Raw genomic sequence first — 21,055 nt, forward strand, 5'->3', positions numbered from 1 at the left:
TTGTCTTTTTATTTTCATCAAAGAAATGAAACATTGCAGTTGGTGTTGAAGTGTCCTTTGTTCCCCATCAGCAGAGCCCACTCCTCACCCTCTCCTGAGAGACAGCCACTCTCATGAATTCAGCATATCTCCTTCCCTAGAATAATCACAGCACACTTTACAAGCATGTACGGTTTTCGTGAGTAACATGTGCACAGCGATTGTGAAGCCCCCTGTAAACCACACCATGGTCTGCAGTCAGAAGAGCCTTTCAGGATGAGAGTTCTTGACCCACTTTTTCACTCTCCTTGTTAACAGACCACCTACCATATTTCAGTGACAGCCCCAGGATTTTATATGCGTTGTAGTATTTAATCCTCATTCCTCAAGCAGCAGCTTTAAAGAGACTGTTTTAAATCACTTGTTTTTCTGGCTTGTTTAATTACTACTATGGCAACAACAACATTTTTTTCCTTCCTTTTTTAAACTTCATATACATAATATTTCAGCCTCATTATGGATTAAAGTAAGTTTTATGGGTGGGTCTTGGAACTCAATCAAAATGTATGGCTTTATTTCTCTGAAAAAACTGCTTCCAAACTTTAAACAGCCAATTACCAGGGAGGTTTGGAACACCACCAGGTTATGAGTTGGGACCGTAGTACAGTTTGCGTTGTCCTCTGATTATGAAAGGACCACTGATCTCCCCAGAGAGATCGTAAACTTCATCAGGGCAGCACTCCATCTTGCATGATTCCCATAACACCTAGCAGGCACCAACCCCAAGAGTGCTTTCGCCAAAGACTTGCTTAATTCCTTCAAAGCTCAGCTACCTTGTCTGCCTCCAAGTAACGGGTATAATGGGTGCTGATGGAGTGTGGTGGGAATCTCTGCAGTCGTCGCCAAATCAACACCAGCAGACTCGGCGACTCACAGTGGGGTCCCTGGAAAACGGTGCGTCTCGTCCGGGTGTGTGTGGCTGGCAGGTAAGTACAGTAGTAACAACAGTGTCAGCTCTTTCTCTTGGAACCTAGCGCATGCCAGTACTGTTCTAGGTGCTTACATTTGTTAATGTATTTAATCTTTACGCACACAGAAAGTTAGATAGTTATGTCTGTTATCCTCATTTTACAGAGAGGAGACTGAAGCCCAGAAGGGTTAAGTAGCTTGTCTGAGGTCACAGAGCTGGCTAAAAGTTCAAACCCAGGAGCCTGGCTCCACAGCCCACGCTGTCAGCCGCTTTGCCGTCCTCCCTGTGGGTCACGAAAGGCCACGATTAAAACCTGCTGTCTTGACTGTCACCCAGCAAGTCTCTCAACCGGAAATATTTTACATAATAATCCAGTACTGGCATTTTCTCTTGCTTCACATCACGTGATCTGTGTTAAAGGCTTGGATAGTAGGCAAGCTAGAAACTTTTTTCTAATACACATTCTACCAAACTAAATAGTACAAAGAGTGCAGAAGTTTACAGCTAATGTCTCTTGAAGTTCTTCCATCCAAACAATATTTTGGCAAACATGCTTATAGACCTCTCTCTTAGAATACATACGTGTATAGATATTTACAATTTAACATAATCGAGACCTCATTCTAGATGCATTTTTGTGATGGAGGATGTGGTATTATTCCCATCAGCATTGGACAAATGAGGAAACTGCAGCTCAGCGAGGGCTTCTGATTTGTCCACTGCAGAGCTGGCAAGTGCCAGGGTTGGGACGTCACTCCTATGTGGGTTTTTCTGTTTGGGGTAAGTGCTCAGAGCAAAGGCTGTGCATATTTTTTGACACTGGTAGTTACTGTTCAGACACGTCCTCCCAGCACCCCGCCTTGCTCTGAACTGAGTGATGATGTTGCTCTGTTGTCTTCCTGGGAGTGTCACCTACTACAGAGGAGATGCAGAGTCCTGGACGAGTAGGGGTCTTCATACAGCTCTCTAGCTCAGTAAGAAAGGCGCTGAGCTTCTGCATAGACCAAGCGGCGGTGGCGGCACCTGGCTCTGTGATGCGTGAGCCTCCTCGGGGTGGCGCCGTGCCTATGCATGTGGCTCCGACACGACCATGACTGTCGCCTGCCGCCTGTCATTCCTTGCTGGGCATGCGGAGAGCCGTTTCGAAGACGTTTGGGGGAAATGGAAGCCGATACTTGGGAGGAAGAGATGCTCATTACCTCATCTTGACTGGCTTCCCTTCCTGCTCGTGCTTTGGTCTTAGGGCTGTCATCCAGTTTGCTGAAGATGAAATCATGTGTTCACCTCTTGGGCTGTGTTAGTGAAAATGAACTCTAATATGATTAGATATTAATGCAGTGCAATGGAGGATTGGTATTAAATTGAGGCCTTCTGATCTTGTTACTCCAGCAGTGCTCCCTCCTGCTCAGGCTGTGGCCCTGCTGCTCCCCGCGCAGAGGGTGAGGGGCCAGGGCCTGAGCCCCCAGGAGGCGGGACGGGAGATGGAGCCGAGGGGGCGACAGCGGGACAACGAGTGGGGTTCAGGCCCAGCTCCCCCCAGGACGCCCCACAATGAGCCCTCACTCCCTTCAGGGCCTTGGCCTCCACCCCACACGTAGGGCAGGGTGGGGGTGGGGTCGTCCAGGGGGCAGGGGCGCGATGCCAGGCCTGTCTGCGCTCTCAGAGCCCTGAGCGTGTTGTTGAGGGCCGTGAGCTCACAAGAGTCAGGTCTTACCTGCCTGTCCAGAAGCACTGGACAATTTTTTTGGATAAGCACAGGACTTAAAAGCTAAGAAGTCTTCTCAGTCTCCTCCACTCCCAGCCCCCTCTCCATCCCAATCCCTTTTGTGAAACTGGCTGAACCTAATATCAGAGCTATGGTTTTCCCAGTGGTCATGTATGGATGTGAGAGTTGGACCATAACGAAAGCTGAGCACCGAAGAATTGATGCTTTTCAACTGTGGTGTTGGAGAAGACTCTTGAGAGTCCCTTGGACTGCAAGGCGATCAAACCAGTCCATCCTAAAGGGAATCAGTCCTGAATATTCATTGGAAGGACTAATGCTGAAGCTCCAATACTTGGGCCACCTGATGTGAAGAACTGACTCATTGGAAAAGACCATGATGCTAGGAAAGATTGAGGACAGGAGGAGAAGGGAATGACAGAGGATGAGACAGTTGAATGGCATCACTGACTCCATGGACATGAGTTTGAGCAAGCTCCGGGAGTCAGTGATGGACAGGGAGGCCTGGCATGCTATAGTCCGTGGGGTTGCAAAGAGTCGGACTCGCCTGGGCGACTGAAGTGAATGGTTGTCACTGGCTGAGTCACTGCCCGAGCTCTGTTCCCCTGTCCTGGAGTAGGGGTCTGAGAAGTGCGGTGGACCAGCTCTGGTGTGTGCTGTCGCTGCCGCCGGCAGTGAGATGGGGTTCTGATGCCTGTGCTGTGTGAACCCCTAGCCTCCCCTACCTGCTGGAGAAAGAACGCAAGTCTGTGCTCAGCCCCCGTGCTTAGTGCAGAGATGACCCCCAGGCCTGTCGGAGCCCAGGTCCAGTGTTGAAGCCCCACGGGGCCTTCCTCACAGGCCCACCCTGGGCTTGGGCTTTCCAAGGGAGCTGTGTGGGTCTGGGAACAAAACACTGAGAAATTGGGCCAGGAATGCAGACCCTGGGGATGGTCAGATGGCATCACCTTCATGTATGAATAGCCTTTCTACAGACAGACTGATTTTTCTTATGCTGTTTCCAGAAAACTGCTTCCAGAGGCACAGACTTCGCACATAGGATGGTAATGACTTTTTAATGACCTCAAGGGGCCTGGTGTCCAGGCAGCAGTGAATCAGTCTCCGTGGGCGGCTCATGGTGAGAGGGAGGATGGAACACCTGAAAGCAAAGGGGGAGAAATAAGCCACAAATACGTGTATTTTCTTTGGTAGCATTACTTGGTAATTAGACAATTACAGGAAACAGCGTCCCAGCAGCTGGCGGCTCCGCCATGTGTGCGGAGGAGGGCTGCGGCAGCCGCGAGGGCCTTGCGCTGATTATGAAAGCATGAGCAGAGTCTGCAGCCGCGGCTGCCGAGCGTCTCATGCCTTCCGACGAGCCAGGAGCAGTAAATCGGGAGCAGACCACTTCCTTTCGGGAGAGACTGGGGCCTGCTCCACTGGCCCAGCCCCTGCCGATCCATGAGGAGGGGCGTTTAAAATCCTGAGGCTGCTTTTGAGCCCATCCATCCAAAGACTAAACTGTTTGGGGGATGCGTTGGGAAGCAGAAAAAGAGGGCTGAAGGGAGGCCAGTGGAGAAACTTGCCTTTGCTTCCCCAGGTGCCTCCACCACTTGCATGTGGGGGGTCAGACATGGGAGCCCAGGGCTCGCACAGCAGTGAATGCCCCCCTCCCAACCTGCAGTGCTGGGCCCAGCCGCCCTGCCCTTGGCCTGCCTGCCTGCTTCAGCTCCTCCTCCAGGACCCTCCCAGGAAGTCACTGTGCCCACCTGGGTGCAGCCATTAGGTCCACAACCCTCTGAGGGCAGCACCATCGTGGCCCTGTTACTTCATGAGCCCTGCCCGCCTTGATCCCTCCCCCGTGTGGCCACACTCTTGTCACTATGTGCACAGGTCTGCATCTCATGCTTGCCTGTGTCGAGCCTTCACAGAAGGGCAGCACCTCCTTTGCTGAGATTGTGGGGCACCGTGTACTCCTGTCCCCACTCCACACAGTGGGTGGAGACCCCCACCCCCTCCACATCCTGGGCTCTGCTGGGCTGAGCCGTCAAAGGATCACAGGACAGTGTAACCAAGCAGTGCTTATGTTTCTCCTCACAGGTCCTGGCAGTCGGTAACTTTTGAAAGACGCCCAGCATCCTTCATCCGAATCGTTGGAACACACAACACAGCAAACGAGGTAAGGGCCCCCTTTGGTGAAAGACACAGCGGCACTTCCTGCTCTCTGGGCGACACCTCGGCCCAAGTGAACTGCGGCTGTTGGTTCCGCCCATCAGTGGCCTGTTGTTCACACAGCTTGCTTGGTACAGGAAGGAGGAGCCCTGCTCGCTCACCGGGGAACTGTTGTTACCATTTCTGGGTGTCTGTTCACCACGAGCAGCAGGCAGCCCCTGCAGCTTCACTTCGTCCCCTGTGCAGAGACCTGGAGAGTCCTCTCCCCTCCCAGACGCCAGCTCTCTCAGGGTCCCTGGGCCCCTGAGTGTGGTGTGTGAGGAACCCCAGCTCCACGGGGCGGCCGGGATGCACAGTTGCAGGTTTTCTCTGTCCGTCTACCCAGTCCTGCGCCGGCCTGCACATAGTGTTCGTGGGCGAGCCTCTTCCTCCCTGGCCTGTTCCTCACCTGGGCCTGGGCCTGGGCCTTGTTTCTGGGGAGCAGCTGTGATTTGGGGCCACACTGTCTGGGTGTCCCTCCAACCTGTGGAATTCATGAGGGAAGAGTGGGTGAGTTATTCTCTCAAGTTTGGGCTCCCAAGGCTGGGGTAGCCGGCAGGTGAGTTTCCTGGGCCTCAAACATGCTTTCTTCTCTGGCTGGAAATGGCTCTGGAGGACACAGCAGGTTCTTTCAGATGAGAGAGGCGTGGGCAGTGCCTGCAATGCCTTGAGGGCCGGAGGGAGGGCGCTGTGAGCGACAGCACAGGACCCGAGTGCAAACTAGGACCGTGCCAGGCCCCTGGGACTGCCTCCCCCAACAGCCTGCATCCCTCTGGGCTCCAAGAGCCACCCGGGGCCCACTCATACCACTTAAAGTGAGAAGAACGTCTGTTTCCATTTTGAGTGCAAAATAATCCATCTGTAAGTTAATTGCTTAGCCTCTGTTCCTCAGGTGGGCATAGAGTAAGCGCTGGCGGTGAGGGGTTGGAGTTGGCAGGTGGCCATGCCACAGGTCCATCTGCTCATCACGCTCTTGCTTTTACACAGTCAGATGTGCTTAGCGCACACCCTGAAGGCCTGACCGCTGGTTAAAGACCACAGTCGTAAGAAACAGTAAGGTTGAAGCTCAAGAGGTAAATGAAAGGCATAAAAATAGTAACCATCCTGCAGTTTCACCCCTGCGTAAACTTCTCAGATCTGTACAGGACCAGTGTGCTGGGCGTGTGGCCAGGGCTGCTGCGTGGGGCTCTATACCCGGAAGGGGCTCTGTGCTCATCCTCTTGAAATTCTTGGAAATCTTACCTTTGGATTTTCTTTTTAAGGGAAGAGCATCCACCAGGGGCTCCCTGCAGGCCAGCCTCCGCCCCTTCTCCTTTCCTAGGACGGGTTCTCAGCCACCCACCCTGACCCCTGGTGCCTGGACCCACGCAGCCTCCTCAGCCTGCCGTGTGACCACTGCCACTCCCAGTGGGACCCCCACACATTTGTGAGGAGAGTCAGGATCTGGTGTGGGTCCCCTGTGCTAATCACAGGATGGGGGGCCCTGGGTGCCCTGAGGGTCTGCCCTGACCTGACGGTGTCCCCTGAGCTGGAGCGAGCACAGCATCAAATAGCAGATGAAAACCCTGGGGCACGTCAGGAGAGACCCTGGGAGAAAAGGAAAAGCTTTCTCTCTGCCTTCTGAAGGAGAGACGCTACATTTCCATTTTTCACTGAGCCCCACACATTACACAGTGGGCCCTGGATCGTGCGTTATTTGTCAGATGAGAGTTCTCCAGGGCACATCAAGGTGCTTCTGGTTCTTTGAAAAGCATTTTAAGCAGTGAAAATATTGTGATAACGTATATTCATTTTGCCTTTGTATTTATTTAGAATAAAAATGATACACGCCCACAATATATTTCTTGCAGAGAAGAGCTTAGAAACAGAAGCCTGAAACTTTTGCTTACCTTTTTATTTCAAAACAAACCTGAAAATTATAAAATAAAGAAAGCCATTGATAGTTTTTAAAGCACAAAATTAAAGAATTCTAAACATCAGGTCATAAAAACACTTTTTTATTCTTTGAAGATGTAACAGAAGTATAAATTTGAATCTGTATTTTAATAGATATTTGAGCCCCAAACAAAACATCATAGTTTTAAAATTTTACCAATAATTCTCAATTTTTCTAACCACTTAAATTACATCTATATTACTAAATTAGAAAACAATTCGAACGTATCTTTACTTAATAGTATATGAAGCTAAAATTAAATATTTTTATTTGCAATCCCTTGTTTCTTATATAATGCATTTTTTTTTAAGCCATTTTATTTTCTTTAGTTCCTGAATGGGACTTTGTAATTGTCATTTAACAGTAGAAGGAATTCTTAAGTCAGAGAAGGCTGAGAAGCACTGGAGCAAGTCAGGTCAGGGTCTTCTTCCAGGTCTTGACCCCCAGGCCCTCACTTCAGTGACCAGAGGAATAATTTCCCCTTACAGAACTAAAAAGCTGGCATGCCAGATCTCTCCCCAGTTAGTTTACAAAAATATCTGCAAGGAGCCCCAGCCACTTGGGACCTGCCAGTTTGGAGACTGGAGTCCCCAGTTTGAATGGGTTGACTTAGGTCACTAATTAGCTGGTGACCCCGTCATATCTAGCTGATGAGCAACTTGCTCAGCTGCTTTATCAAGTGAGTTATTGATCAGGAAGGAAAACCTCAGTGTGGTGTTGCCAACCTGGGAACATCTCAAATCATAAAATAAACAATGACCGGGATCACAAGGCAAGATCCATAAGCTGTGTCATTCTCAGAGCAAACAAGAAGGCACAAGAGTTGATTTCATGGAGTATCGGGGATGTAGCACGGCCTCAAAGAGAACGTTCTTTATTGCAGCATACCAGTTCTGGGCGTCATATCCCCCTTCTTGGAGATGGGCAGGATGTGTGCAGAGGCAGAGGAGTGAGGGAAGGAGGGTGCCTGGGGTGGGTCGGTCAGGACTCCTGGGGGAACTGTGATGGCACAGCCAGCAGGGAAAGCAGGCAGGGGGTCCAGGACAAGCCTGGTCCCGAGTCCCATGTAGCCAGAACCACGCCATGGAAGATGGGTCAGGACGCCTCTTCCTTACAGTGGAGGACGGGGTGGAAGGCAGGCCAGGATTCTTCAGTCTGTCCTGGCTTATCTGCCAAGGGGCATCAGTAGCCTGCATTGACTCAGAGCCAGGACCTGTTTCCCTTTAGATAGTGAATGTTACCAGCCCACAGACTGTGCGAATTTCAAGAAGTGTAGATGGAGTTGGTTTCTATCATGAGAGGTAAGATGGTGTGTGCAGATAGGGAAAGAAGTGTGCCAGTTCTCCCAGGTAAGACTGTTTGCTGCAGGCACTGCCCCATGCGGACAGGGTGTCAGAGCAGAGCCAGGTGGGGAAGTGCGACTTGGCACCCCTGTGAGTTGAAGAGCATTCGGCAGGAGGGCAGGCTGTCTGGGCAAAGGTGGGAAGGTGGCGCGTGTACGTGGCTGTAACTGCTGGCAACTCTGGGGATGTGGCAACAGGAAGGGTCCAGAGCTAAAGTCCTTGGGGATTTCTTGCCTGACGTGGTCACGTGTCTGTGTCGCTCTAGTCAGCCTGTCCTCCCCGCACCAGGCTAGACATCTGGCCGCAGGCTAATCCCCGCCCCGCTCCCCTGCCCCCAACCCCTCCACCAGGGCCAGCTCTTGGGTGATGACCACCAGGCAGGCTACGGGCATTCAGATTTCTTGGTCACCTGTCCGGGCACGCTTCTGATTTCCTCGGCATTTCATGCCTCTCCTTTGGGAAGCGCGTGTCTGCTGTTGGCATCTGTCTCTCATCTTCCTTTGTGAGCACCAGGCAATGAATTCATTTAATTTTTTAGCTACATTTACGACTTCTATCAATAAATTCCCTTAATGTTTACCTGTCGAAGACAGTGCCACTTGGCTCCAGTGACCTCCTGCTTCTTGTCTGCTCAGCATTTCCTTGTCGTCTATCTCAACTTCTCAGAACGTTTTTCCTTTCATTGCCCACCAGGGAGCCTATCATCCTACCCCTCCTCCTTGGCTCTGCCCCTAGACGCGCCCCTCCCTCTGCCACTCGGAGGGGAGGCGGCTTTCCCATCCTCCTCTCACGCTCAGCACTAGACGACAGGCACATGTCGGTTTGTCTGTCAGCGAGTCCCTCCCCTCCCAACCTGCTCTCCTTCAGTTATTTTCATTCATCTGATTTTCCCTGATGCCTAGAGCCGAAAAGGTCTCTCTGGCTTTTTCCTCCATCACTTTCTACTGGTCTAGTCGCCAGTGCAGCTGCGAGGTCCTTCCAGCCCACCTGCCTTGACTGCTGCCTGACTCTGAGCTACTTGGGAGGCAGACGTGGCTCTCCTGCCTGCAGGAGGTTAGAAACGGCCTTGTGGACAGGACCACAAACATCCTGGAGGATCTGAAGTTTCCACTCATACCCACACAGCAGCCGTGCTGGTTCTGATGCGGCGTCTCTCACAAACCTTTCATTCGCATTCAGCTAGTCACCGCAGAAGAGCAGCAAAGGCACGCTGCTTCGTCCTTAAGGAGGTGTCAGTCTGTCAGCCTGTTTCTTCTTATGCCTGTTTCGCTTATGCCCGTTTCTTATTTTGGCTTTGATGAAGCCTGGTTGGAGAGCAGGTTGTGGAGTGATTTTTCAGGAGGTAGGGACCTCAGGGGCACAAGCAGTCCCACGGGCTAGAAAGGACTTATAGGAAAAGCTTCCTTTCCGCAATATGGAACGATCAAGTTCCTGCTCACAAGAACCAACAGGAAAGAAAGCCTTTGCCGAGTCAGTAACAGAGAGTGAGGATGGGGTGGACAGTCTGTAGGCAGCTGTCAGGGCTCCAGTTATGTGTTGAACTTATGTAGCTGAGGAAAGAGGCAGTGTAGTAATTTTTTGTCTCATGTCCTGGCCCTAACTTGGGCCCGGCACATGTGCGCACAGAGTACCTGCTTCCTGAGTTAGCGGATGAATGATTCAGTCTGTCCGTCCATCGCTCCCTCTCCCCATCAGGTAGCCAAATAAAGGAAAAGATTCAGTGAAACAACTTCTCATCCCCGCAGTCCTTGGGGATGAACATCACAGCGTGTCCAAAGATAGAAGCCAGCACAGAAGAATCCATGTAGTGGGGTTACATTCATACAAATGTCAGAAACTAAGCTATGACATCTAAGGATGTGCACACAGAAAAGAAGTGATTATTATTAAAGGCAGGCTGTGGTTTTAATAGTAGGGCGGGGGCTCAGATCAGGAAGGGACCATACGGTGCCGGCAGTGTTTCTGGTTCTTGACCTGCGTGCGGTGTACGTAGCTGGAGTTCACTATATAGTTATTCAACAAGTTGTACATTTGTATTTTATGCACCTTTTAGTGCATAGTTTTTGCAATAAAAAATGTTCTGTTTTAAGCAAAACGGATAAACTGATGAGGAAACCAAAGCTGAGCAATGTTAAGTGATTTGTAAGAGTTTCAATTCAGCCAGTTTGGCTCTTAACATCCAAGGTGCTCTATCTCCCAAAAAGGCATAATGTTGGGTTGGCCAAAAAAGTTCATTCAGCTTCCCCATGACTCTAGTAGTGCTTATTTATCTTTAACTTCATTCGAAACAGTTTGGTTAGATATTATTGTGACAGCTGTCATATCACCGTGCATTTTAAAAAGTTTATCAAAATTGTGTAACCATTTTTGTGTAAGCATTTTATTTTATTTTATTTTTTTAATTTTATTTTATTTTTAAACTTTACAGTATTGTATTAGTTTTGCCAAATATCGAAATGAATCTGCCACAGGTATACATGTGCTCCCCATCATGAACCCTCCTCCCTCCCCATACCATCCCTCTGGGTCATCCCAGTGCACTTTTTGTGTAAGCATTTTAATATTGAAGATGGAAGTAAAAAGCAACATTTTTGGCATGTATTTCAAGAAAGGTAAAAAGACAACTGAGACATGAGAAAAGATTTGTGCAGAGTGTGGAGAAGGTGCTGTGACTGATAGAATGTGTCAGATGTGGTTTGTGAAGTTTCCTGCTGGAGATTTCTTGCTGGCTGGTGCTCCATGGTCAAGTAGACCAGTTGAAGTTGATAGCAATTGAGACATTAACGGAGAACAATTAATGTTTTACCTCGAGAGATAGCTGGCATACTCAAAATATCCAAGTCAAGCATTGAAAATCATCTGCAGCAGTTTGGTTCTGTTCCTCGCTTTGATGTTTGGGTGCCACGTAAGTTAAGTGAAAAAACTGTCTTGACCTTATTTCCGCATGTGATTCTCTACTTTAACGTAATGAACACATTTCGTTTTTAAAACAAATTGTGACAGGCAATGAAAAATGGATACTGTACAATAATGTGGAACAGAAGAGCTTGTGGGGCAAATGAAATAAACCACCACCAGCCAAAGGCCGGTCTTCATCCAAAGGTGAAGTTACGTATATGTTGGGATTGGAAGGGAGTCAGTCCTCTGTTATGAGCCCCTTCCGGAAAAGGAGCTCATAATTAAACAATTAATTCCAACAAATACTGCTCCCAGTTAGACCAACTGAAACCAGCACTCGTTCCCATAGCAACATGTGGCTCTAGTGAAGAAAAAAACAAAAAGAAGGAAACAGATTCTGGTCTTTTTTTTTTTTTTTTTTTAAAGTTTCCCTCCTGGCCTGGTGACAATTCAGTTCAGTCGCTCAGTCGTGTCCGAGTCTTTGTGACCCCATGGAGCACAGCATGCCAGGCTTCCCTGTCCATCGTGAACTCCCGGAGCCTGCTCAAAGTCAAGTCCATCGAGTCAGTGATGCCAGCGACAGTGGTGGCAGTCGTTTGCCAGGGCCTGCGCCCCGGTTCCGGTCACTGCCTCGAGGATTCCCTCCCAGGCAGCATCCGCCAAAGGATGTCATCTGATAAACAGCCTCATCGCACAGGGCAGAGAGGTGGGGATGAGCCCAGGAGGAGAGCGAAACAGGAAGGAGGGAAGGGGGGCCTTGTCCCGTGTGAACTAGGAGATCTCGGCCTTGGTGCCAGCCTTGCCCTCAACCAGCTTTGTCCTCCCTGGCTCTCAGGACACTTGTCTTTAAAATAGGGAGAGTGAACTAGATCTTAAAGGTTCCTTCCCAGTGAGACAGAAAAAAAAATCAGAAAAATATTTAATTTATAGTACAATTATACAAGACCTTTTATAGACGTCTTTATATTTAAATGATTTTAGGAAAGATTTTATTGGGAAAACAAAGGGAAAGTGACACAACAGCAAGCACGTCATTGTTCCAAACGCTCCACGAGCCTTACGCCTGTGCAGTGGAGCAGTTGGGCTCCAAACGCCCAGCCTGGGAAGGTGCCCACAGCTTCTGAGCAGGCGGGGCCTGGGGGCCACGGGGCGGCTAAATGCACAAAGACCCCGGCTCGTGAGCATGACATCCAGCCGTATCTTGCTGCGCAGCCAGTGGTGAGAAGTCAGGCCTGAGATCTCCATGGAGCCGGTGCTCTTCAAGACAAAGCAGACACATCTGGATGAAGTGAACAGCTGCCTCGGACGGTGGGCCCACTAGAGCAGCCTCTAGGGGAGAGTAGAGGGCCCCAGTAAGGCCATGTCTACCAGTTCCCCCTGGGAACTAGAACATTTCTCCTTTTTGGCCTTAGTTTTCCAGATTAATTAAGAGAAAGAATCTCTCTTCTGGGAGCTCTGGAGTATGCACACAGGAAAACCAGAGGTCAGGGATTCCAGGGCTGCCAGAGGTGACATGTTTTGGAAAGGCTTTTCTCCAGAACCTTCCAGGCAGTAGAGTTTCAGATACTTGTGAGTGCCCAGGCTTATGGGAAGATGGCAAAGTGACATTGGAAAGTTAAAAAAAAGCCATTGCCATATAGAGACATTGCCACTGCAGTGTCGTCAAGAGCTTACGCTCTTGCCTCGTAGGAATAAATACTTGTGCAAAACTATTGGGGTATCCTGTCACCCCAAAGCAATGCTAAAAAGTTGTTGCTCACAACCTGGAAATATCTTGCTATGAAATGGGAGAAATATAGTAAGAAATATCTTGCTGCTGCTGCCAAGTCGCTTCAGTCGTGTCTGACTCTGTGTGACCCCACAGATGGCAGCCCACTAGGCTCCTCTGTCCCTGGGATTCTCCAGGCAAGAATACTGGAGGGGGTTGCCATTTCCTCCTCCAGTGCATGAAAGTGAAACGTGAAAGTGAAGTTGCTCAGTCGTGCCGGACTCTTAGCGACCCCATGGACTGCAGGCTACCAGGCTCCTCTGTCCATGGGATTTTCCAGGCAAGAGTTATCTTGCTATAACTGGTCTAACTGAAAACCATGTTTTGGGCTGTTCAGATGTACATACATGATACTCTGATTTTAAAGTGCCATGTTTTATTGGAAATACTTGGTCTTCATTTTTAAGGGAACAAAGATAAAACATCTCTATACAGTCTCGACAGACTTGGAACTTCTGTTCCTGAGACAAGTGTAAGAAGATGTAATTGTCAGCATCACCAAGCTCAGTAGGGTTTGCTGAGCACTGAGTGTGTGCCATGCTGCCATACACACGTTGCAAAAGGAGAGAAGAAGTCTTCAGGGTGTGTAATTCAGAAGCCAAATCTCTGTGTCTGACTTATGGGCAGATATCATTGAGAGGTAGGTATCTGTCTATAAAGATATGTCACCTCGTAAATGTAAGCTGAAAGCTTGGCTCAGAAATCCTATTTGTATTGGTTGGTATGAAAGAAATCTGTGAAAATTACTCACGAGAAGCCTGAAAAGCAAGGTAGAGTCATTGATCAACATTTATTAAATTTTCCTGATTTCTGCTACAGTTCACAGTGGGTTCTGCTACAGTTCACAAGTGGACTCATAGGCCAACTTGGGAAAATTAACAGAGGCCTCTCTCTCTGCTTTTAAATACCTTGGGGACCTCTCCAGGGGAACAGTGGATAAGAATCCACCTGCCAGTTTAGGGGACAGAGGTTCAATCCCTGGTCCAGGAAGATTCCACCTGCTGCAGAGCAACTAAGCACGTGTGCCACGACTACGAGCCTGCCCTCCAGCGCCTGCTCCCCACAGAAGAGAAGCCGCCAGCTGCAGCCAGGAGCCCTGCTCGCCACAACTACGGAAAGTCTGTGCACAGCTCCAAAGACTCAGCACAGCCAAATAAATAATAAAATTTTTTAAAATGTCAGGGGAAATGGCATTAAAATGTCTCAAAAAAAAAAAAAAAAAAACCACCTTGAAGACATGTTGAACAAAGAGTGCTTGGGGAATCACTCTAATGAAAAGCAGTGGCCAACAAAGGAATTCCCTGGTTCACCAAGGAGGGGCCGCACATACGTACGTGTGCAGCCTCTCCAGAGCTCCCAGAGAAAAGAGGACCCCAGACTGTCTCCAGCAAGTCGAGAATTACAGCTCCCAGAGAGGAAAGGAAAGGGATAATAAACAGCAGCCACAAAAAAGGACACGCAGATGGTGACTCGGGCTGTGTCAGCCTCATACACACGACTACATTCCAGATTAACCAGCTTCTCCCGGGGGACGGATCCTCGAAGCTGGTTTAGCAAAGGTGCCCCTTCATGAGCAGTGGCCATCAAACTGCTAATGGGAGGCCTGACTGCTGAAGAGGGGAGGGAGGGTGACTTGGCGATGGGGGTAATGGTTCTGCATAAATCCGAGCACAGCTCTGCGCCTCATTCACTTTGTCACAGCCTTTCCAAGGGCGGGGGTCGCAGTCTTGGGAAGATTTGGAGGAAAGAAATGGAATCACACAAGCTTCTGAGTGAAAAGAAACTCAGGACCTGGCTGTTCCTCCGAGAGGGAGGCCCCAGGTATGGCGGGACAGGCCCCTCGCGGCCCTGACGACTCCTCCGGGCAACAGTGACCCTGCAGTGTCTGCGTGAGGAGAGCACGGCGTCCCCACGTCCCCACCAGCACACCTCTGCTGCTGGTGCCCGGCGGCCTGGGGTCCTGACAGAAGAGCCCCAGCCGTGAGCCAGATGGTGGCAGTGAGTGTGGACACCGCGACACTTCCGCCTCTGCGGTGTCCAGGCCTGGCCTGGGTGTCAGCTTCCCACTGTTGCCGTGCGGGCTCAACGCTAGTGGGTTGAATTATTGACTGAGACTGCTGAGCCGGCACATTGTACAGAGGGGGCTGGCGAGGCCCAGGCCTTCATCTGGACGTCCTCCCTGTGCTTTCTGCCCGGAGGCCACTCCCGCCCCGGCTGCGAGGCTGAGTTTCGCATACCTTCCTCCTGACCTTCAGGCAGGATCACACTCACAGGCTGTCTTCCTGCTCTCTTGCTGTCCTTTCGTCTGAGTGAGGAGCTGTCCTGGCACCCAGAGGGCACAGGAGCAGGAGCGGCCCCGCCCCAAGGCACCCCTTCCCGCTCCTGGGCTGTGTCCCTCTGCGTGGGGTCCTGACAGCGGGGGCTGCGTGGCCTGGCGCCTGGCCAGCGTTCATGCTCAGTGAGGTCGCTGAGGTTTGAAAAACAAGCCATGGAAGGAGGGTCAGAGGCCGAGTCCAGGTCCAGTGCTCGGGAGCCTGGGGGCACCATGGTCCCCCAGCCTCTGTCCTCCCGGGGGGACCCCAGCCTCTGTCCTCCCAGCGGGGACCCCAGCCTCTGTCCTCCCAGGGGTCACCCAGCCTCTGTCCTCCCAGGGGTGACCCCAGCCTCTGTCCTCCCCGGGGGGGACCCCAGCCTCTGTCCTCCTGGGGGTGACCCCAGCCTCTGTCCTCCCGGGGGACCCCAGCCTCTGTCCTCCCGGGGGACCCCAGCCTCTGTCCTCCCCGGGGGACCCTAGCCTCTGTCCTCCCGGGGGTCCCCAGCTCTGTCTTCTCAAGGGGATTCTCTGTCAGTCTTACCAAGCCTGTTATCAGGTGGTGTAGTTTATCCTTTTAAAATGCTTCTTTCCTGCTTGTCCCACATTGCTGTGTTCTACCTCAGAGGATTTCAAGCTTAAGGGTTTGCTGTCATCTGCTTGCTTTCTTCAGACCCTTGTATTACTTGTCACCACAAACATATTCCTTTTGTGATATTTTTAATTGAAGCAACACTTGTGTTTAAGTGTCTCCTCTGTCCAGAGACCCTGGCTGCCCACCCGGGTCCAGGCCAGGCCCCCAGCAAGCCCTCTGAGGCACGGCCTCTTGCTCCATGGTCCCTGCAGCCCACCTCTGCAGCTCCCTTCCTGTGCCATCACACGGGGCTGGGGCGCCCACAGAGGACCCCTCTGACCAGACCTGCCTCATCCTTCCAGGCCCAGCTCTGGAGGCGTGCCCCGCCCCACACCCTCCAGGCTCCCTGCATGGTCAGAGCCTATCCTCACTCAGCGTGTGGTGCGCCCTCCCAGGGGCCAGGACTCACTGGAGGGGTACAGGAGGTGCCTCGTGTTTTGGGTGACCGTGTGCGTGCACTCAGACCTCCTGAGCCCCGTGGATCCCTCTCCTGTTCGGGTCCCAACCACCCCCGGTGTCCAGCACCCCTCCGCCCCCCAGCCTGACACCTGGGGATGCCAATCCTGCCCCACTCGCCGCCCTGAGCACGCTCGCTCCGTCCCCACTGCACCCTCTACCTCTGCACCCTTCTTTCTGTTTGTAAAACACCCTCTGCACTTGGACTCTTCCCCACGCAGCTTGTGACTGGATAGCTGTTTCTTATGTGTTGCCTATGAGTCGGCGGAGCCCGCTGGGTGCTGGAGATGCTCAGGAACCCACATCAGAGTTAGTTGGTCCCTTGGTGACACCCTTGGGACTCCAGGGTCACAGCCTGAAGCGCAGGTCTGACCGGCCCTGGTTCCTCACGGTCGCTGTGGAGGCTCCGCCAGGCAGGCTTCAGGGGCTCCCAGTTCCCCCACTTGGGGCAGAGCTCTGCCTACGCTGAGCTCCGTGGGGTCAGGGAGATGAGTGGGCCTGATTCCCGGGGATCCGCCACTGGAAGCTGAAACGGCCCCAATGGGTGTCTTGGGAATAACAACCATTTGCATTGCTCCCTCAAAACAGGTGGGTGGGTGGGCTAGAGCCAGTCGCACAGTTACAGTTTAGTCTCGCAGGTAGAGGCTCTAGACAGTCCTCCAGGCTTCTCGCGCCCAGCGCGGGCAGAAACCCCCGCCCCCGGCCAGTGCCGCCAACGGGCCCCTTCCTCTGGTGACGGCCAGTCAGTCAGCGGCGCTGCGCTGCCGTCTTCTTTACTTTTCACTTCAGAGTTTTTACTGATTTGTTTATTCCTGTGTGAGGCCCTGAGCGGGAGAAAGGAGAGCCACACCTGAGTCCTTGAGTCGGAGGGGAACTGACAGCTCAGGGCGCGGGCGGGAGGAGGCGGCCCAGGAGCCGAGAGACGGAGGGGCGGCCGCCAGGGCCGCGGAGGGAAAAACCCGCCGCCTGCGGCGGTGACGGCGGGCAGCCTCGGGCTGTGTCAGGCAGACACAGCCGGCGGGGGAGCGGGCTGGGGCACGCGGGGCTCGCGTCAGAGCGGGGAAGGCATCTAAAGCTGGTTAACTGATGGGGCGAGGGTGTTATGGAAGCAGAGGTGTGTTCTCGGGGGTCATTTCCACGGCTCCATCATGTCCTTGCTCATAAAGCAAGAGACTGTCAGTTACCCACCAGGAGATGGTTCTATCACTTCAGAAGCTTGAAGAATGTGGAGCTGATGGAGAGTAGATTAATAGTTGCTACTTAGAAGAGGACTTTCAGATTGACCCCAGGTAGCTCAGGTGACAGCCAGTGGTCCTGTAGACAGTTTTCATATCCCCAGAAAAGGCCCTCCCATCAGGCTGCTGACAAGTAAGCACCTGCCAATGGGCCCAAATGGGGAGATTTGCTCGGGAAAAAAAAGGGGGGAGAAAGAAAAAGAAAGGAAGGAGAAAGAAAAAGAAAGGAAGGAGAGACCTGGGCGCTGATCCCGGGCAGCTAAGGCCACGGGGGTCCACAAGAGGCAGCACCAGCCTGAGCTTTAGAGAGAGAGGGGGGCTCACGGTGAGAAGAAGCAGGCTCTGCTGCACAGAGAGGGCCCAGCTCAGTCAGTCCCACGTTAGTCTGAAAGGCAGGATTTAAAACAGTGGTAGACAAGTGAAGTGGAAATATGGAAAACAGTGATGCAGGGAGGTAAGCACGGAATTTATATTTTAAGTATAATTTCCCGGTTGATTTTACACTTGTCTTCTCCTCTGTGAACCTGATTCTGCAGAAGGAGGGTGCACGTGTATGTGTACACAGTGGGCGTATGCCTGTGTGCATGTGTGGGTGTGCGCGGTGTGTGTGTGCACACTGCGTGTGCTTGAGCTGTGAGGTCATAGAGCTCCCAGGAGGAAGGGGCAGCCCCACCCCCAGCTCTCTGCACCCCTGAGCCCCCTGCAGTCTCCTCCGCCTGGTCCTTCCTCGGGGAGGGTGGCCCATGGCCAGCCTGGCCTGCTTCCTGCCCACTCCCAGAACTCCAGTGCCTTCTCCTCCACAGTCCAGCCTTTATCCAGGACTCAGGAAACGGGCAGATCCAAGTTCAGTGGCTCCTCTCTAGCCAGTAGGCCCCTCAGAAGGAAAGGGTGCGCCTGACCCAAGCAGAGTGAGGCTTGAGCTCTCCTGGGAGCACGGGGTGGCCAGGGCTGGGAGCCTGTGCCATCTCTCACAGCTGTCCACACAGGCCCAGGCACGCGGCAATCCTTTCCAAGCAATCCCTGCACGCTGGTTACATGCTTCTATAAATCAGTGACAGCTTTACTACGACTCACATCGTCTTACTTATATCTAGGACCCTGGGCTGCTTTAGGAGAAGTCTGGAGACCCGAGGGAGGAAACCCGTGGGGTGCAGTAGCGCGGTGTGAGAACCAGGCCCTGCCAGGCGTTTGTCCAGGACGCTGTGGTTCTAGCAGCAGGTCTTCTGTCTTCTGATTCCCCAGCCATGGTGACCTCTGGCTCCCTCAGCCTCAGCTCCTGTCCTGTTATTGGCCCAGCGCACTGGTGTCTCCAAGGCTGTCTGGTGCCGTCAGGCCCCTCCGTAACTGGCACTCACCCCTAAATCCCACTCCATCTTTCTGCTCCAGAGCCTCACCCACCACCACTGACACCTCTCCTCACAGTTGGCCGCTTGGAACTTGTCAGACATCACTTGGCTGGCTGTCTCCTCCCCAGTGTCTTTACCCATATTATTCCCCTTGCCCAGAACACGTCTAACCCTATAATGTTCTTGCCTTCCCTCCAAGTCTGTTAACTTTATTTTGTTTTAATTTTATTGAGGTACAATTGATTTACAATGTTAATTTCTTATGAACAGCAGGATGACTCCAGTTATGTGTGTGTGTGTATATATATATATGTTCATTTTCTCATATCCTTTTCCACTGTGGTTTGTCAGATGTTGAACACAGCTCCGCGCTGTAGAGTAGCACCTTGCTGTGTGACCGCTCTGCAGTTTGCACCTGCTCACCCAGAACTCTCAGCCCTTCCCACCCCTGCCTCTCCTCTCCTCCCAAGGCAGCCACAAGTCTGTTCTCTCTGTCTGAGTCTGATTTTGTTTCATAGACATGTTGATTTGTATATTTTGGATTCCACATATAAGGGATACCATATGGTATCTCTCTCTTCCTGGCTTACTTCACTTAGGATGTTAATCTCTAGATCCATGTTGCTGCAGATCTGCCTATAGATTGTGGTGGGGTGGGAGGGGGAAGCCACATGGCTTGCAGGATCTTAGTTCCTTGACCAGGGATCAAACTTGCACCCTCAGCAGTGAAAGTGTAGAGTCCTGACCACTGGACTGCCAGGGAATTCCTGCTTGTTAACTTTTAAAAGGACTCTCTTGAGGGCTTAGTCTCCTAAGTTCTATGAGCAATGACCTTCAAACAAGTTGTTTTTATTGTTGTTGCTCCGTTGTGTCCACTCTTTGCAACTCCATGGGCTGCAGCATGTCAGGCTTCCCTGTCCTTCACTATCTCCCAGAGTTTGCTCAAACTCTTGTCCATTGAGTTGATGATGCCATCCAACCATCTCATCCTTTGTTGCCCTCTTCTCCTGCCCTCAATCTTTCCCAGCATCACGGTCTTTTCCAGTGAGTCAGCTCTTCGTATCAGGTGGCCAAAGTATTGGAGCATCAGCATCAGTCCTTCCAGTGAATACTCAGGACTGATTTCCTTTAGGATGGACTGGTTGGATCTCCTTGCAGTCCAAGGGACTCTCAAGAGTCTTCTCCAGCACCACAGTTTGAATGCATTAATTCTTTGGTACACAGCCTTCTTAATGGCCCAACTCGCACATCCATACATGACTACTGGAGAAACCATAATTTTGACTATATGGACCTTTGTTGGCAAAGTGATATCTCTGCTTTTTAATACACTAAGTTTGTCATAGCTTTTCTCACAAGGAGCAAGCATTTTTTAATTTCACGGTGGCAATCACTGTCCACAGTGACTTTGGAGTCCAAGAAAATAAAGTCTCTCACTGTTTCCATTTTTTCCCCTTCTGTTTGCCATGAAGTGATGGGACCAGATGCCATGATCTTAGTTTTTAATGTTGAGTTTTAAGCCAGCTTTTTCACTTTCCTCTTTCACCTTCCATCAAGAAGCTCTTTAGTTCTTCACTTTCTGCCCTAAGGGTGGTGTCATTTGCATGTCTGAGGTTATTGATATTTCTCCCAGCAACCTGGATTCCAGCTTGTGATTCATCCAGCCCGGCATTTTGTAGGATGTATTCTGCATATAAGTTAAATAAGCAGGGTGACAATATACAGCCTTGATGTACTCCTTTCCCTATTTGGAATCAGTTCATTGTTCCACATCCAGTTCTGACTGTTGCTTCTTGATCGGCACACAGATTTCTCAGGAGGCAGGTAAGGTGGTCTGGTATTCCCATCTCTTGAAGAATTTCCCACAGTTTATTGTGATCCACACAGTCAAAGGCTTTAGCATAGTCAGTTAAAGCAGATGGTTTTCTGGAATTCCCTTGCTTTTTCTATGATCCAGTAGATGTTGGCAATTTGACCTCTGGTTCCTCTGCCTTTTCTCAATCCAGCTTGTACATCTGGATGTTCTTGGTTCACGTATTGTTGAAGCCTAGCTTGAAGGATTTTGAGCATTACCTTGCTAGCTTGTGAAATGAGTGCAATTGTGCAGTACTTTGAACATTCTTTGGCATTGCCCTTCTTTCGGATTGGAATGAAAACTGACCTTTTCCAGTCGTGTGGCTACTGCTGAGTTTTCTGAATTTGCTGGCATATTGAGTGCAGGACTTTAACAGCATCATCTCTTTAAAATTTGAAATAGCTCAGCTGG

General features: G+C 51.1%; 1 protein-coding gene across 6 annotated transcripts in view; it reads left to right on the forward strand.

Annotated features, from left to right (window-relative positions):
• The window catches only part of BTBD9 (BTB domain containing 9), a 411,047-nt gene that overhangs the window by 386,567 nt on the left and 3,425 nt on the right, over positions 1–21,055 (forward strand). For 5 of the 6 annotated variants that reach the window (XM_025261016.3, XM_044938341.2, XM_044938339.2 and 2 more), the window contains one exon: positions 4,752–4,830. In XM_025261016.3, the coding sequence (XP_025116801.2) occupies positions 4,752–4,830 (79 nt within the window). Of the gene's footprint in view, positions 1–4,751; positions 4,831–6,124; positions 9,993–21,055 lie in introns of those variants that run through there. The other variant, XM_044938340.2, reaches the window with a different exon arrangement.

The sequence above is a fragment of the Bubalus bubalis genome, chromosome 2, assembly GCF_019923935.1.
Source record: "Bubalus bubalis isolate 160015118507 breed Murrah chromosome 2, NDDB_SH_1, whole genome shotgun sequence".
In the NCBI taxonomy this organism is placed as follows: domain Eukaryota; kingdom Metazoa; phylum Chordata; class Mammalia; order Artiodactyla; family Bovidae; genus Bubalus; species Bubalus bubalis.